The sequence below is a fragment of the Chiloscyllium plagiosum genome, chromosome 18 (genome assembly GCF_004010195.1).
Source record: "Chiloscyllium plagiosum isolate BGI_BamShark_2017 chromosome 18, ASM401019v2, whole genome shotgun sequence".
NCBI lineage: Eukaryota > Metazoa > Chordata > Chondrichthyes > Orectolobiformes > Hemiscylliidae > Chiloscyllium > Chiloscyllium plagiosum.
The window spans coordinates 16,824,389-16,841,130 of record NC_057727.1 but is presented as its reverse complement, the minus strand read 5'-3'; the positions used below and the strand labels follow the sequence as shown (position 1 = coordinate 16,841,130).

Sequence of the window (16,742 nt, the reverse complement as noted above, 5' to 3'; positions counted from 1 at the left end):
TCAGTGCTGGGACCGCAGCTTTTTACAATGTACATTAATGATATAGATGAAGGTATTAAAAGTAATATTAGCAAATTTGCTGATGACACAAAGCTGGGTGGCAGGGTGAAATGTGAGATGGATGTTAGGAGAATACAAGGTGACCTGGACAGGCTAGGTGAGTGGACGGATGCACAGCAGATGCAGTTTAATGTGGATAAGTGTGTGGTTATCCACTTTGGTGGCAAGAACAGGAAGGCAGATTACTACCTAAATGGGGTCAAGTTAGGTAAAGGGGCAGTATAATGAGATCTAAGTGTTCTTGTGCATCAGTCAATGAAAGCAAGCATGCAGGTACAGCAGGCAGTGAAGAAAGTTAATAGCATACTGGCCTTCATAACAAGAGGAATTGAGTACAGAAGCAAAGAGGTCCTTCTGCAGCTGTACAGGGCCCTAGTGAGACCGCACCTAAAATAATGTGCGCAGTTTTGGTCTCCAAATTTGAGGAAAGACATTCTGGCTATTGAGGGAGTGCAGCGTAGGTTCACGAGGTCAATTCCCAGAATGGTGGGACTATCTTATGCTGAAAGATTGGAGCGACTGGGCTTATATACGCTTGAATTTAGAAGGCTGAGTGGGGATCTGATTGAGACGTATATGAGTATTAAAGGATTGGACACTCTGGAGGCAGGAAGCATGTTTCCGCTGATGGGCGAGTCCCGAACCAGAGGACACAATTTAAAAATAAGGGGTAGGCTACTTAGAATGGAGTTGAGGAGAAACTTCTTCACCCAGAGAGTGGTGGATAAATGGAATGCTCTGCCCCAGAAGGCTGTGGAGGCCAAGTCTCTGGATACTTTCAAGAAAGAGTTGGATAGAGCTCTTAAGGATTGTGGAATCAAGGGTTATGGGGATAAGGCAGGAACAGGATACTGATTGAGGATGATCAGCCATGATCATAATGAATGGTGATGCTGACTCGAAGGGCAGAATGGCCTACTCTTGCACCTATTGTCTATTGACTCTATAACTGCTGCATACTAATGGACTTTTTTGTACCAAATTGTTGTTAAGAGTTGAGGCATTTGCATATTAATGATCTTAGTCATCTCTCAATACTTTATTTAGCTTTTACAAACTGTATCGTAACACAGGCTGCCTAAAGAGAACTGGATTTGCCAGGACTGCCTGAGCTGAACATGTTAACATTTTCTGTTCACTTTAGATCTGTAGCCTGGTCTCCTATGAACAACAGTAATCAGTAAATAAAGATAGGGCATTAAACACAATTCCAAGCATTTCATGTCAAAACAAGTTGGATCCCTTGCAGCAGCACATGGCTTTCCATTCTGCTGACCATGCTAGGGCCTTCAAAGCAAACAGCCCGCTCCCTGGATACGTAGCTTGGAGCTTTAACCGTTAAAACAATAGACAATTGAGAAATTCTAACAAATATGTTGCTACCATCACTTTATAACTTATAGGACTACATGAAAATTCATAGAAGGCACTTCCCCTTTAATAAGCAAATCTCAAAACTTTCTGTAGATAGTGCAACAGCACATGGTTTCATAGTAAAAATTCAAACCGAAGGAAGCATTTCCTTCCCTGGTACCAGAAATAAGTGTTCATGAGATTTGTTTTTTATTCATTTGTGGGATGTGGGTGTTGCTGGCTAGCCAGTATTTATTGCCCGTCCCTATTTGCTCTTGGGAAGATAGCGGTGAGCTGCCTTCTTGAACCACTGCAGTCCACCTGCTGTGGGCTGACCCACAATGCCTATAAGGGAGGGAATTTGACCCAGTGACAGTGAAGTAACGGTGATATATTTCCAAGTCAGGATGGTGAGTGCCTTGGAGAGGAGCTTGAAGGTTGAGGCGTTCTCATGTATCTGCTGCCCTTGTCCTTCCAGATGGAAATGGTTGAGGGTTTGGAAAGTACTATCTGAGGATCTTGGTGAATTTCTGTCATGCATCTTGTAGATAATAGCAGCAGTATGCACTGAGTGTTGGTAATGGAGGGATGGAGCGCTAACCAAGCAGGCTGTTTTATCCTGAATGGTGTCAAGCTTCTTGAGTCATTAGAGCTGTACCCATCCAAGCAAGAATCAGCAATTTCTAATGTCATTTGCTGAGAGACAAGTCAGCCTATAATTTTTCCAAAACACCCAATCGCTGGACAAACTGATTCTCCCTTAACCTAACTGGATTCAAATCTCCTAAAGTGATTTAAATACCAACCTGAAGTAAATATGGCCCTATACATATATCTTTCTTTAAAAGCTTGAACTAGTTTAGTCATTCTTCATCCAGAAATTTTTTTTTTTTAATTTATCTGTAGGCCCTAGTATGAAATTGAGAACTTGGTTTCACCCTACCTTTCCCCGTCTCGTGGCTGCTGCTTTCTTCAGCAGCACTGTCTGTCTGTCCATCTTTACTTGATGGGTTAAGCCCAGCCGCAGATCCACGACCCGGAGCACCATGCCGATCCGATCCTGCGTTTGGCTCTCGGTGCTGACCAAGTTTCCGTCGAATCATGGCAATTTCCTTTCGCAGAAGTTTAGCTTGACGTGAGCGCCCAACATTCTGCTTCACCGAGCCCATTGTGTCCAGTTTGTCAAGAAGCAATTTCAGCTGTTCCTCCAGTGACATATGTGATCTGTTCTCAGGAATCAGCAGTCGATCCACTTCTGGCAAGAAATGGGGACCAGAGAAAGACCAAAGCAATCAAAGAAATCATTAGTGACAGAGGAAACAAGAAATTGATTTTGATTCAAAAATCACACGTATTCCAGTGCAGGATATAGCACGTGGCAGACCAGTGACCAAACCTCTTTTTATAAAGGGTAACCAGCTACTTGTATGTCAGTGTTATGGAAATGACATTTTTATTTTGACAAGTTTCTTCTTTGGAAGATGTTGGTTCTTGTTAAGGGACACTTCCACAGATATCTGTTCTCACAGCAAAGTGTCTGTTCTTCTAAAATCAGATTAATTACTGAAAACAAATTGTACATTCCAATGAGTATCACACCCACGTGTCTGTTTCAGCAGTGCAGATTTTTCCTGTCCTAGGCTACAGTACTTGTATCAAGTTTGGAGTTAACATCAAAGACTGGGAACTGAACTGGACACCTTTCCCATGTGTTTACTGTTGTCCTTACCATTGGACTAATTTCAAACTTTTATTCATCAATTAAGTACAAGGGGTGGGGTTTTCTGAAATCCAAACATCCTGTTAAAATTCAAGCTATTTTCCAAAAAAACTACCTTCCACAATTTAGGCTTTTTTTGATTAGATTAGATTCCCTACAGTGTGGAAACAGGCCCTTCGGCCTAACCAGTCCACGCAGACTTGTTGCATTATTTTTAATGCACCATTTAACTATATCTCAAGCTGAGCCTTACAGTATCAAATATACTTGTTCAAGACTGAACTCCAAGTTTTAACAAGGGCTATATTAGGTATCGTGTAACCCAGGAATGTCTCAGATTTGATCTCTGGTGTGGTGAACTAGTTGATCTCAAATCCCATTTTATCTCTAAATTGTAATCTCAGCTTGGATAATGGTGGAAGGGCCAAGAAAGTCCAGTGCTAGAGAAGATTAAATAAAACCAAAATAACATCAGCCAAGGTTTCTGCTGCTGGCTATCAACCAGCTACTTCTACTTCTACTTCTACTTCTACATATGCATAAGATTCTAAGAGCATGAGAACTAGGCATGGCGGCACGTGGTTCAGTGGTTAGCACTGCTGCCTCAAAGCACCAGGGACCCGGGTTCAATTCCAGCCTCAGGCGACTGTCTATGTGGAGTTTGCACATTCTCACCGTGTCTGCGTGGGTTTCCTCTGGGTGCTCTGGTTTCCTCCCAAAGTCCAAAGATGTGCAGGTCAGGTGAATTGGCCATGCTAAATTGCCCATAGTGTTAGGTGCATGAGTCAGAGGGAAATGAGTGGGTGGGTTACTCTTTGGAGAGTCGGTGTGGACTTGTTGGGCCGAAGGGCCTGTTTACATATTGTAGAGAATCTCATCTAATCTAAAAAACTAGGAGCAGATGCAGATAATTTACCCTCTTGAGACTATTCCGCCGTTTGGCAAGATTGTGGCTGACCTCAACTTCACTTTGCTGTCTGCTCTCCACAACCCTGCAGCCCATTGCTAACTAAAAATGTGTCTACCTCTTCCTTAAATTTACTCAATGACCCAGCATCCATCATACTCTGGGCTAATGATTCATAATTCTTTGAATGAAGTAGTTTCTCATCTGTATGATACCCTTTATCCGAAAATTATGCCCTCTCATTCCAGATTGCTACACATGAGGAAATAGTCTTTCTGTGTCTACTTTGTCAATCCCTTTCACTACCTTATATACCTTAGACCTCTCATTCTTTTAAATTCCAGATTTTAGGCCTAAACTGCTCAATCTCTCTTCTTAACACAACCCCCGATCTTTGGAATCAATCGAGTGAACCACCTCTGAACTGCCTCCAGCACTTTCTCAAGTAAGGGGACTAAAACTGTACACAATACTCTAGGTACAGTGTCACTAATGCCAGGTATAGGTCCAGCATCACTGTCCTACTTTTATACTCTATTCCATTAGCAATAAATGCCAAAATCTAATTTGCCTTTCTTAATACCTGCTGTACCTGCATACTGATTTTCTGCAGTTCATACTTGAGGGTATGCAGATCCCTCTCCAGTGAAGAATTCTGAGGCTTTTCTCCATTTAGATGATATGATGCCTTTCTGTTCCTCCAGCCAAAATAGATAACCTCACACTTATCCATGTTAAACTTCATCTGCCAAATTTTGGTCCATTCACCTAATCTATCTCTATCCGTTTGTAAATTTCTTATTTCTTCATAGCAACTTCCATCTGTGTCATTCGTACATTTGGCTGAAGTGCTTCCTAGGCGAAAGTGAGGACTGCAGATGCTGGAGATTAGAGTCAAGATTAGAGTAGTGCTGAAAAAGCATAGCAGGCCAGGCAGCAACCGAAGAGCAGGAAAATCAACATTTTGTTCAGGAGCCCTTCATCAGGATGCTGCCTGACCTGCTGTGCTTTTCCAGCACCACTCTAATCTTGACTCTAAAGTACTTCTTACCCCAACATCCAAGATATTTATATAGATTGAAACAAGTTACAGCCCTGAGGCAAACCTTGTGGCACCCCATTAAAAATATCTTGCCAGCAAGTAAAAGACTCATTTATTCCAACTTTCTGCTTTCTGACGGTTAGTCAATCCTGTGTCCAAACTAATGAATTACCCCAACCCCACTGATCTTACCTTCTGCATAAACCTTTATGAGGCATCTTAATAAATGCCTTCTTGAAGTCCAGATATACCACATGTACAGGATCACCATTGTCTATGTTGTTTGCTACATCATCAAAGAACTCCAGCAAATTAATCCAACGTGACTCACCATTCATAAAAAAACATGACGACTCCAATAAATTATATTTTGACTTTTCAATCATTCTGTTATTACTTCCTTAATAATGGATTCTAACAATTTCCCAAGAACATACTAAACTGACAGGGCTGTAGTTCCTACTTTCTAGTTCCCTGTCTTTCTGAATAAGGCTGCTTAAATTTGTATTGTTACAATCCACTGGAATCTTTCCTGAATCCAGAGAATTTTGCAATTTTATAAACAAAAGATCCACTATCTCTGCTGCCACTTACTTTAAGACCTTAGGTTCAGTCTCACATGTTGATAACCTCCAAAGTTGAAGGGCTATCTGACTGACTCTCACTATCTAAGACGGCACATAAAGTCAGATAATTTACATCACTCCACCCAGGAATTAGTACATTCATAGCAGAAAGGGAACAAATTAGACATGGAATATGAAACACTGCAATTTGTAAAACATCTTGCCTCTCTTTGCTTCAAAGATAATGACAGACTTTCTATTCTGTAGCCAAGGACTAAATAAATTGACTTGAGAACTCAAATTGGGATCCAAAGTAAAACTGAACACAATGAGTTTTCACATTTGGTAAACAGATCTTTTTAGAACAGAAGGAATTTGATATCCTGGCACTTCTCACCATAAATGGGTGGCATTTCCAATTAAAACAATTATCAAATATTGAAAATGAACTCACCATCTTCCCAGAAGAGCTGTCCCGTATCTTCCGTTGGCACAGGTTCAGGTACGTGCATTCCTGTTTCATAATCAAAGCTAATTTTCTCTGCTTGTTTGCGAGCATATTTCAGCACTGCACCTCCTTGGTCTCTTAGCCTGATCGCTGCACGGTAAAAGATTGTATCCTTGGCATTATATTGTAAGCAGTTATTCACAATCAAGTTAAAATCCTCTTCAAACTGGTCAAACGTCCGATACTGATGGCCCTCAAGCTGTGTCTTCATGGTCTGGAAATCCATCGGTTTTTTAATGTGATCCAAATAATCCGGAACCTGAACATTATAAAAAGTCAATTATTAGAATTAATGTCATTTGTCTTTTAACTGGCACTTAACTTACTTAGGATTTAATACATTTAATTAATATTCCAAAGCTAGAAATGTATTCAAATACAAAAGTCAATTATCAGAAGTTCACAATTAGAAAAGCTTACCTCTTTTAGGGGCACAGGTTCACCAAATATGTTTCCTGTATCCTTCTCCTGGAGCTGTTCTAGCGTCTTACGGAGAAGGATAAGGAACGGAGTCAGCTGCAACTCCATTGCAAACTGCTGTATCTTAAGCTGGGTTACAACCAAATCAAAAAGATTCAAATTAGAAATATAATTTACAATGAACAACACTGTTCTCTTTCATGTTAAAATATTTTCTCTGTTCAAACAGCCCTTTTTACTATAACTTACAAATTTCATATCTGAGCCAAAAATTGAAATTTGAAGCCCCACTTCAGAAGCTAAGTTCATAATATCAGCAACCATTTCAGCATAGTACTCTTTGGCTACATTGTTGAAGGTCCCATTTCTCAGGGTGAGACATTAAACTGAAGCTGCATCTACTATCTCAGTCAATGTTAAAATTAACATTGCCCTCTCAAACAATCCTGTTAAAAGCATAATTAATTGACCATTTCTCTCATTGCTTTTTGTGGTATCAAGGGTTGTGCTTTTACATCCATATAAGTTGATGCACTTCAAAAAGGTGAAATCTCACTGTGTCAGCATTTAGACATATGTTTCAAACATGAGTCACTATATAAATATATGGAATTTTCTTATCAGTTCTCTAATAAATCACTACAAAATGTTTTATACAAATTCAGCGAAGCACACAGAATTAATGCTGTATATGCTAAACAATTCTTGAAATTATATCTTTCACTGATTCTGAATTTTTGAAACCATGCCCTGGTAAAGGATCATTTAGCAAAATAAGCCAATGATTCTTTACCTCTGCTGTCATGCACCTCCCCCATTGTGTTAAGCAGAATTTGTTTATGTCAATACTGGAAGGCAACTCAACCAAATGTAATTAATCTATTAATGCCTGCGACAGGTACAGGAGCATTGTACAGCAAAATAAATTGTTGAAATGGAACATGAGGGGGTAGAAATTAGCATGAACTGCACCCACTTTTGGTTAATAGAAAGGATACAAAGTACACTAATTTACAGTGGGATTGCATGTGCATTGGTGTTGATCCCGATATTAAATTTGTAAGCCTAAAACAGCATTATCTGTGTCAACAGAAGTCTAACACCTGCTGAGAGATCCCATTGAGAAATGTGTTTGTGATGAACAGAGCCAGCATTAAGCTTAACTTACCAGAATCCAACTCTAAGTCAGTAACACAGAAATCCTTTATTAAAAAACTCAGCTGTAGTAGTACTCCATTAAGTTCACAAATGTTATAGACACCTGCAGGTGCCTGCAGACTGCCAACTAAAGGGCCACTCCTGGCAAGACAACAGGGTTAAGGGTAACACAGGTTCACAATATTGGCCATCCATATTGGGAAGACAACTGTCAATGTCATAACATTGAAACTATGATACTTGCAATTCCTGGGTAGACAATAACATTCAGAATCACAAGATAGTTACAAAAAAAAAGCCGTTCAGCCCATTGTGCCTGTGCCAGCATTTCAAATGAGCATCCCACCTACTGCCAACCTTCAGCCTTCTCCCAGTAACCCTGCGTGTTCTGCCTTTCCACAAACATCAAACTCTCTTTTGAATGCTACAATTAAACCTGCCTCTACTGCATTCTCAGGGAGTGCTTTCCCAGCCCCTAAATACTACTTGTGTGGAAAATATTTTCCTCATATAATTTTTACTTCTTTTCCTAAATAGTTTAAATGTGTACCTTTTCTTTCTGCATCCTTTCACCAGTGGGACATTTTCTCCCTATTTACAGTGTCCAGACCTCTCATGATTTTGAATATGGCTGAAAAATGTGTTGCTGGAAAAGCGCAGCAGGTCAGGCAGCATCCAGGAGAATCGACGTTTCAGGCATAAGCCCTTCCTGAACGATGAATTCTCCTGCTCCTTGGATGCTGCCTGACCTGCTGCGCTTTTCCAGCAACACATTTTTCAGCTCTGATCTCCAGCATCTGCAGTCCTCACTTTCTCCTAGATGATTTTGAATATGTCTATCCAATCTCCTCTCAGCCTTCTCTTCTTCAAAGACAACAATCTCAAGTTCTCCATTCGATCTTCAGAACTGAAATTCCTCATCCCTGTAAACGTAAAACCTTTCTGCACTCTCTCCAGTGCCATTAGGTCCTTCATAAAATGTGATGCCCAGAACAGGGCACAATATTCCACCTGAGACTAAACCAATATATTGCACAAGTTTAAAATAACCTTTTTGCATGTACTCTATGCCCTTACTAATAGTCTACCGTACTTTATTAACTGTTCTCTCAACCTTCCCTACATTACGCACATTATGTTACATGCATACGTGCCCAGGTTCTTTGCGCCCACACCCTTTTTAGAATTGTACCCTTAGTTTTATATTGTCTTGCCATGTTCTCCTGATTAAAATGTATCAGCTGACACTTCTCCACATTGAACTTACTTTGCCATCTATCCACCTATTCCACCAATTTATTTATGTCCTTTTGAAGTTCTACATTATTACCCTTCATAGTTTACAGCGTTTCCAAGTTTTGTATCAGCTGCAAATTTTGAAATTGCAGCCAAAGATTGAAGTGAAACGAAGAACTGTGGATGCTGAAGATATGAAACAAAAACAGAAAATGCTTGATGAACTCAGCAGGTCTGGCAGCATGTGCGGAAAGGAAGTAGAGATAACTTTTCGAAGCTAGTGACCCTTCTTTAGAACTGACAGCAGCTAGGAGAAGGTGGTATTTATACTGATGACAAGGAGGGGGTGGGGGAGAGGGGAATAGTGAGCAGATAGATGGAAATGGAATCCTGACAGAGAGAGAAAGAAAGTTAGGCAGACAAAGGGATAGTTGACAGTAAGCCAGGGAAGATGGAAAGCTGATAATGGAACAATGAGTAAATGAAATGGAGTTGGCTGTGCTGAAAACAGTCCATGTCAGGGCAGGGCCTGGGGTGCAGCCTGGGTAAAGGACATGGAAGCAGATGGTCAAGTGAACTTGATAGGTATTGAGTCCTGAAGGCTACAGGCTTCCCAACCAGTAGATGAGATGCTATTCTTCCAGCTTGCACCAAATCCCGCTGGAGAAGTGCAGCAGGCCTGAAACAGAAACGTTAGCCAGGGAACATGGTGGTGTGTTGAAGTGGCAGGCAACTGGAAACTTGGGGTCATTTTTAACAGTCAGAACTGCAAAGTAGTCACCCAGTCTGCACTTCGGCTCCCCAGTGCACAGCAGACCATATTGTGGGTAGACTAGATTGAGTGAAATGCAGGTAAATTGCTGCTTCATCTAGAAGGTGTGTTTGGAACCATGAGGAGGGAGGAGGTAAATGGGCAAGTGTTGCACCTTCTGCAATTGTATAGGAAGGTGCTGTGAGAGGTGTTAGGAGTGGATGTGGAGTGCACCACAGTGTCCTAGAGGGAACGATCCCTGCAAAGTGCTGACAAGGGAAGAGAGGGGATGTGTGTCTGGTGGTGGCATCCCACTGAAGGTGGCAGAAATGGCAGCTTATGATCCTCTGGATGTGGATACTGGTGAGGTGGAACGTGAAGACTTGAAGGACTCTATTTGTGCTATGGGAGGGAAAAGAAAGGATGAGGGCAAAGGTTTGGGCCCGGCTAAGAGCCCTGTCAACCACAGTAGTGGAGAACCCACGGTTGAGGAAAAAAGTGGATGTACGGGCGGTACGGTGGCTCAGAGATTAGCACTGCTGCCTGTCAGCGCCAGGAACCCGGGTTTGATTCCAGCCTCAGCGACTGTCTGTGTGGAGTTTGCATGTTCTGTATGGGTTTCCTCCAAGTGCTCTAGTTTCCTCCCATAGTCCAAAGATGTGAAAGTTCGGTGGATTGGCCATGCTAAGTTGCTCATGGTGTACAGGGATGTGCAGGCTCAATGGGTTAACTATGGGAAACACAGGGTTACAGGGATAAGGGTGGGGTGAGTCTGGTGGGACGCTGTTTGGAGGGTGTGTGGACTCGATGGTCAGAATGATCTACTTCTACACTGTAGGGATTCTATGATTCAATGATTCTATTTCTGAGACCCCTGCAGAAGATGGCATTATGAAAACAGATGCAACAGAGAAACTGTGAGAATGGAACGGCGTCTCATAAATGTTTCTACAAGAACGGGTCAGGGGCCAATAATTCTGTGGAGGCTAATTCATCTCCTATTTCCCAAGTCTTTCCATCACTTCTGATGCACAAGTCAGGAGTATGGCAGAGTACTTTCCATTTACCTGTTGCCGAGCAGCTAAAATAACAAGCAAGAAGCTCAACACCATCCAGGAACAGCAGCCCACCTTCAACATTCACTCCCTTCACCAGCTTCTAGAAGATGCACTGCAACGCCTCACCAAAGTTCTTACAAAACACCTTCCAAACACATGACCTCTACCACCTAGACAGACAAGGGCAATAAATATAAGTTCCTCTCCTAGCCCCACCCAATCCTGACTTGAAATTATATCACTGTTACTTCACATTCGCTGATTAAAATCCTGGAACTCTTTACCGAACAGCATTTTGAATGCACTTTTACCCAAAGGACCGCCGTAGTTCAAGAAGGCACATCATCACCTCCTTCTTTTGGGCAATTAGCGTAATAAACATATGCATAGCTACTGAAGCCCACATACTTTCAAATGAGTAAAAAATGTATGATTTTGGTGTCTTATCAACATTTAAGTAAAATGGCTGAGCCAATATGTACTTCTTGTCAATTTTAAACACTCTGGCAACTGAATTTCCCCCTTTCTCACCATGGCCTGGTGAAGACGGAATTGAAGTATTAAATTTAGCATCAATCACGACCTCTGCATATATGTACATCCTCTTTTTGGCACCTAATTGTCATTCTTTTTACCACCTTTGTAACATTCGTATATCCAAATGTCTACAGAATATATTCGGGTTCCACTGCCAGTCTCTTTTCATGCTCCTTTTGTTTTCCTCATTTGTCTTTTTTTTTTTACTACCACTCTACGAACCTTTTGGATTCAGCAGGTTCTAAATTGCATTCTCTATCAGACATCAGTCACATGCGCATGTTTTCTTCATCGTAATTTCTCTCTCATTTGTTATCGAGGCAACTCTGGATTTGTTTGCCCTACCTTTCCTTTTCGAAGCAACATGTGATGACTGTGCTGGAGTGATTTCTTCTTTAAAGGCAACCCATTGTTTAGCTATCGTTTTGCCTGCCAATTTTTGATTCCAATTACTGAACCAGATTGTCCTGACCCCATTTTCCCCATTAATTATCCTCACTCTGGATTGTTCATCATCCATTTCCGCAGTCACATCAAGTGTTTTCCCAAAGACACTTCATCTATTGGCTCACCTCATTTCCATTTAACAGATGAACTGATGTTATTAATGAGATATGGCTAGAGTATATTAACAGTAATAATTAATGAAGTGATATTCGCTATATTTAAAGAGGGATTCCCCACAATTGAGCCAATTATTCTGACAGAATTACTTGGAGTCTGCAGCACAAACATCTAAGTTGTCTAAGTCAATCAGTATAACCTCTATTCTTTTCTCACTCATGTGCTTACCTAATTTCCTTCAGGTATCCAAGCTATATGTCTCAACTACTTGCGATAGGAAGTTAACAATTCTCAGAACTCTGGGTAAACAGATTTCTTCTGAATTCTCTGATGAATGTACTGGTGACTACCTTAGACCTATGATCCCTCCAGGAGGTATTTATCACAAGTGGAAACAATATTCTCAGTATCTGCCTTATCAAACCCTTTGATAAATGTAAAGACCTCTATTTGGTCACAAAGCAACCTCAGTCATTTGTGTTAAGTATTTTGTTTACCTTGAAACTGGTTTTTCAAACTATAGACACATAACAAAACTTAAAAGTTAAAATGAATCCATACATACAAAAACTTAGCATTACAACAGACCACACAGTTATTTAAATTAAAGAGCTGCCTAACCTCCTCTCGCTTTAACTTTTCTCGTTTACGGATTAGTTCCACTAGCAGCCGTGCTCTTTCCAAGTCATGTCGCAGTCGCTGCCAAGATTTCAGCTGTTCTTTCAACGCACAATTTTTCTCCTCTGACTCTCTCTGAAGTTAAAAAGAAAACAGTATTAAACACTTCCACATTTCCTCACTGCCTCACAGCGCCCAGGGACCCAGATTCGATTCCAGTCTCGGGCGACTGACTGTGTGGAGTTTGCACATTCTCCCATTGTCTGTGTGGGTTTCCTCTGGGTGCTCTGGTTTCCTCCCACAGTTCAAAGATATGCAGGTAAGGTGAATTGGCCAAGCTAAATTGCCCATAGTGTTCAGGGATGTGTAGGTTAGGCACATTAGTCAAGGGTAAATATGGAGTAATAGGGTTGGGGAATGGGTCTGGATGGGTTACTCTTTGGAGAGTTGGTATGAACTTGTTGGGCCGAAGGGCATGTTTCCACACAGTAGAGACTCTCTGATTCTATGACATAAAGGAACACAAAGTTTGGCAACCTGGTTCAATTGTATTTTAGCTATGAGAAGAAAAATTAAACTTTGCTATTTCTTGCTGAAAGAATACTAACTTTGCATCAGGGCAGAGAGGGAATAAAAATTAGTTTAGCGTTTGTTCTGAATAGAATCTAAACAATAGGTGAACAAGGGCCAACGAATGAGCTTTTTTCTACTTCCTGCTTGCCCCTAATCACTGCAACAGTAATGAGTGCAAGAAAACATGTTGATGTTTCAAATCATTTGTCATGTTATTTTCTAACTGGTAGCTCTAGCTATCATTACAGATTAAGTCTGTTACCTGGTCAAACCACATAACGGCAAGTGTACCTGCTCTGCATTTCGCTGAGACTGCAAGTGGGACTGCAGCCGCCGAAGGAGTGGGACACCATTTCTTGACTGTCGCTTTAACGTCCAATAACTGTGAAGTCGCTGCATAAATTGGCTCTTCCGCTGAATAGATAGTCGACCCGTAATCTTACTTAACCTAAAAATAAATAATAGGATATAACATGTTTATTTCTATTTAAAATGATAGTAATTAATGCATACTGAGAATGGAACATAAAAGCTTCATCAGCATAAACAGATGACGTTACAGATACGATACAATATCAGTGAGTAGTCAGTGAAAAGACCAGAATAATTAGCTCTGATTTCTCCATATTATTTGAAGACATTAGGTTGTGCATTGCTGTTGAACTATTCACAGTAAGCACAGAGGACATACCCTCACTGAGATCGAGAGTCTGTCACAATAAAGACATAAGAAAAAGGTCCTCCAAATAAAGTTCTCTCAACCCTCCCCTCTATTATACTCCAGCTCATACTGTGACTTGGGTTACCAGTATTGGTGAGCCTGCTTTGCCTGCTACAGATCAGGAACCATTCTTCCAATCCTCTTCTTTTCTTCACAATAGATAACTGCTTCTCTCCGCCACTAAATTTCTGGAGGATGAAGAGAGGTGGCAGAGCTAGGCACTTCCAATGGGAGAGGATGTGAATCATATTCCTGATACTCTAACACCAATTCAAAGCTCCATGGGGTAGCTTCCCAACACTGAGGTCGCCTGACACTTCAGCTGATCAATGATTCATTATGCACTGAGTGGTGTAACACAGAGTAACAGGGAAAGAATATAACATTTAGGAGAGCTGCTGTCCAAGCTGTTCTACAGATATTTGAAAAACAAAAAAGTCAATAAGATAATGCATTCAAGGAACAACACAAACACAACAGATTCAAATCACCTCCTTCTATGCTTTATGATTCTGTGTTTTAAAAGGCTTGATATAACATTCAGCTTAACAAGAGATATGCATTATAACTCGTAGTATTTCACAGCGATTGTGTCTCCTATTAAGATCCTAAATTTTAGATAATATTATCATCTTTCTAGAAACATACTTTCAAAGCAAGCTGCTTGAAAGTAATGGAATTGGGGAGGAAGGGGGAGGATTCCTTACTACAGATGCTAGTGTTAACACTGAACAAAGAAAAGGACAAAAACGCATACCATGTGAAATCTGCTGTTCCATAAAATTCTAAACATCTACTTAAGAAATTCAGCATTTATTGCTACGCCTTTGTTCTCTGGAATACTCGAAGTGATGGTTAAATTTTGAGAATTGTCGCTATAATCAGTATGCTAGAGCTGGGCTATATTCTAGTTCACATTCAAAGCAGACGAAACTTTTCACAAGTTGTCGATTTTGCTCTTATTTTCCTTCACTGGCTCTTTCTTTGATCAAACATTTCACTCGAATATTGGCCAAAAAACATGCCACTCCCAACACACTCTCAACCTTGTACTAGGCAGTTGGTCAGCCGCTTCTATGGGACACCATTATGGCGCCACTATCAATCCAAGGACAGCACAATTCAAAGAGAAGGCCCCATCAGTAATTTCAAGGCAATGATAGGTGGGCAATAAAATGCATCCTTGCCATTATAGTTCACATTCCAAGGACATGTATGGGTATGTACAGTAAATATTACACATATTAAAATTAACCAACGCATCTACACCAGGCTTTTCCCAAAGTGCATTTGTAATAAAAACAAGAAAATTAGCTACACTTCCACAAGTCCTTTCAAGCACAACGGCACAAGCAAACCACAGGTTTTGCTTTTTTTAACCCTCCCAATGATTTGAACATTCATACAGAGAACAAAGAATGGTTAGTGAAAGATAGTTGGTGCTACTGCCCTGCCGCGCTGCTGAACAGTGCGTACAACATCCATCTGTATTTTGAAGTTTGCACAACTGTCATTTTCACAGTGAGCTTCATTGTCTCCCCTTGTACTGGGTTTTAATTTTAACCCTTTTTTGAATTTCCATCAACCACATCCGCAATATTAATCATGACACAAGCCACAAAGGCAGGCAGTCTGCTCTATTCAGCTATCACCAACCTAAGCATGGGCAGTCATGGGCTAAACCTTAAACCACAGGGTTTGAACACCCCTGTTCATTTCACATTTCCGTTGAATTGTTTTCCTGTTCTTGCTGAAGCTAGAATAAGGTTATTAACATAATATAATATACGCACATTAATGATCAATGTAACTATAGGCTAAATTTATTGCAGTTACTTGCAGTTGAATTCTGTCTTGCCTAGCTCACTTTTTTTTTTGATATTTGACAAGCCAGTGTAAGAGTATGACTGTACTAAAGGAAATGACAAAGTTGCACAGTCATTGTAGGGAACTGGACTGTGAGAATAAGTGCCCGGCGACATTAACTTCTGCAGATGCATTTATTTGATTCAATCATTATCATAATCCAGTCCTCTATAATGAGTGTTCTATACTATCTCTTCCTCCTCTACGTCAATCATACTCTTACACTATTGCCAAAAAAAGGTCTTGTTTGCACAGCATTTAATCACTAACTGACCCTCACCAGCACAAACCTACAACTACAATGCTCTTTTAGAAATCAATTTAAATCCTATCAATTTCACTGTAGAAGCATACAAGTTACTACAGCATGCATTGCTAACAGACAAGAAATAATTTCTCACAAATACATATCGCTTCATTATATCCATCACTGTATTCAATACTGCTACAGTCATAATGAAAAACAGGCAATTATGGCAGTGCATTATTTTTAATTGGTGAGATAGATACATAAGCAAAGCAACTTAAAATTGTGAATCCTCTAGGTGTCCTTATTATAGTGAGGTAGACGGACAGAAAAAAAGACGACAAACCAAAAAGATGGACAAGTTAGTCCATCTCGTATTCCAACTCTCCACAGAAAACCTACATCTCTGATCAGTGTCTAACTACCTCCTAAATGGTTCCATAGCTTTCACCCCACTTATCCTATTGGGAAAATATAATACATTAAAGAGGGCAATTTTACAAATTAATTCAATTACATTAATCCGAAAGGATACAGAAGATGGGAATCCCTTAGTCAGGGAAATATTATGAAGTTACACGTTATAATATAGCAACATGCAGCTTTGCACTGACAAGTAACTGAAATGGGTGTGGTCTTCCTTCAGGTGAGAACAGAGCACTTAATGTGATGAAAAATGACGAAGTATTGACAGCAATGAGCCTTTCACCAAGGCTTAGCTCTCTTTGTCTCCCTTCTGTCTGTTTTGGAAGACAAGAAAATACACCCTGCAATACAGATTTTAATTCCTTCAATCTGCAAAGAAAACATCAGCAAAGGTGCCTTGATTGTTTAGTA

The 16,742-nt window shown here is 40.5% G+C and overlaps 2 protein-coding genes across 5 annotated transcripts in view; one reads left to right on the top strand and one right to left on the bottom strand.

Moving 5' to 3' along the window:
* ccdc51 (coiled-coil domain containing 51) overlaps positions 1-16,742 on the top strand; it is an 86,632-nt gene that overhangs the window by 30,332 nt on the left and 39,558 nt on the right. The window lies entirely within an intron of this gene.
* Positions 1-16,742, bottom strand: part of brpf1 (bromodomain and PHD finger containing, 1) — a 54,133-nt gene that overhangs the window by 25,777 nt on the left and 11,614 nt on the right. For 3 of the 4 annotated variants that reach the window (XM_043707787.1, XM_043707789.1, XM_043707790.1), the window contains 5 exons: positions 13,363-13,519; positions 12,502-12,633; positions 6,577-6,705; positions 6,103-6,415; positions 2,357-2,668 (listed from right to left, as the gene is read on the bottom strand). In XM_043707787.1, coding sequence (XP_043563722.1) covers positions 2,357-2,668; positions 6,103-6,415; positions 6,577-6,705; positions 12,502-12,633; positions 13,363-13,519 — 1,043 coding nt within the window. The remainder of the gene's footprint in view (positions 1-2,356; positions 2,669-6,102; positions 6,416-6,576; positions 6,706-12,501; positions 12,634-13,362; positions 13,520-16,742) is intronic. The other variant, XM_043707788.1, reaches the window with a different exon arrangement.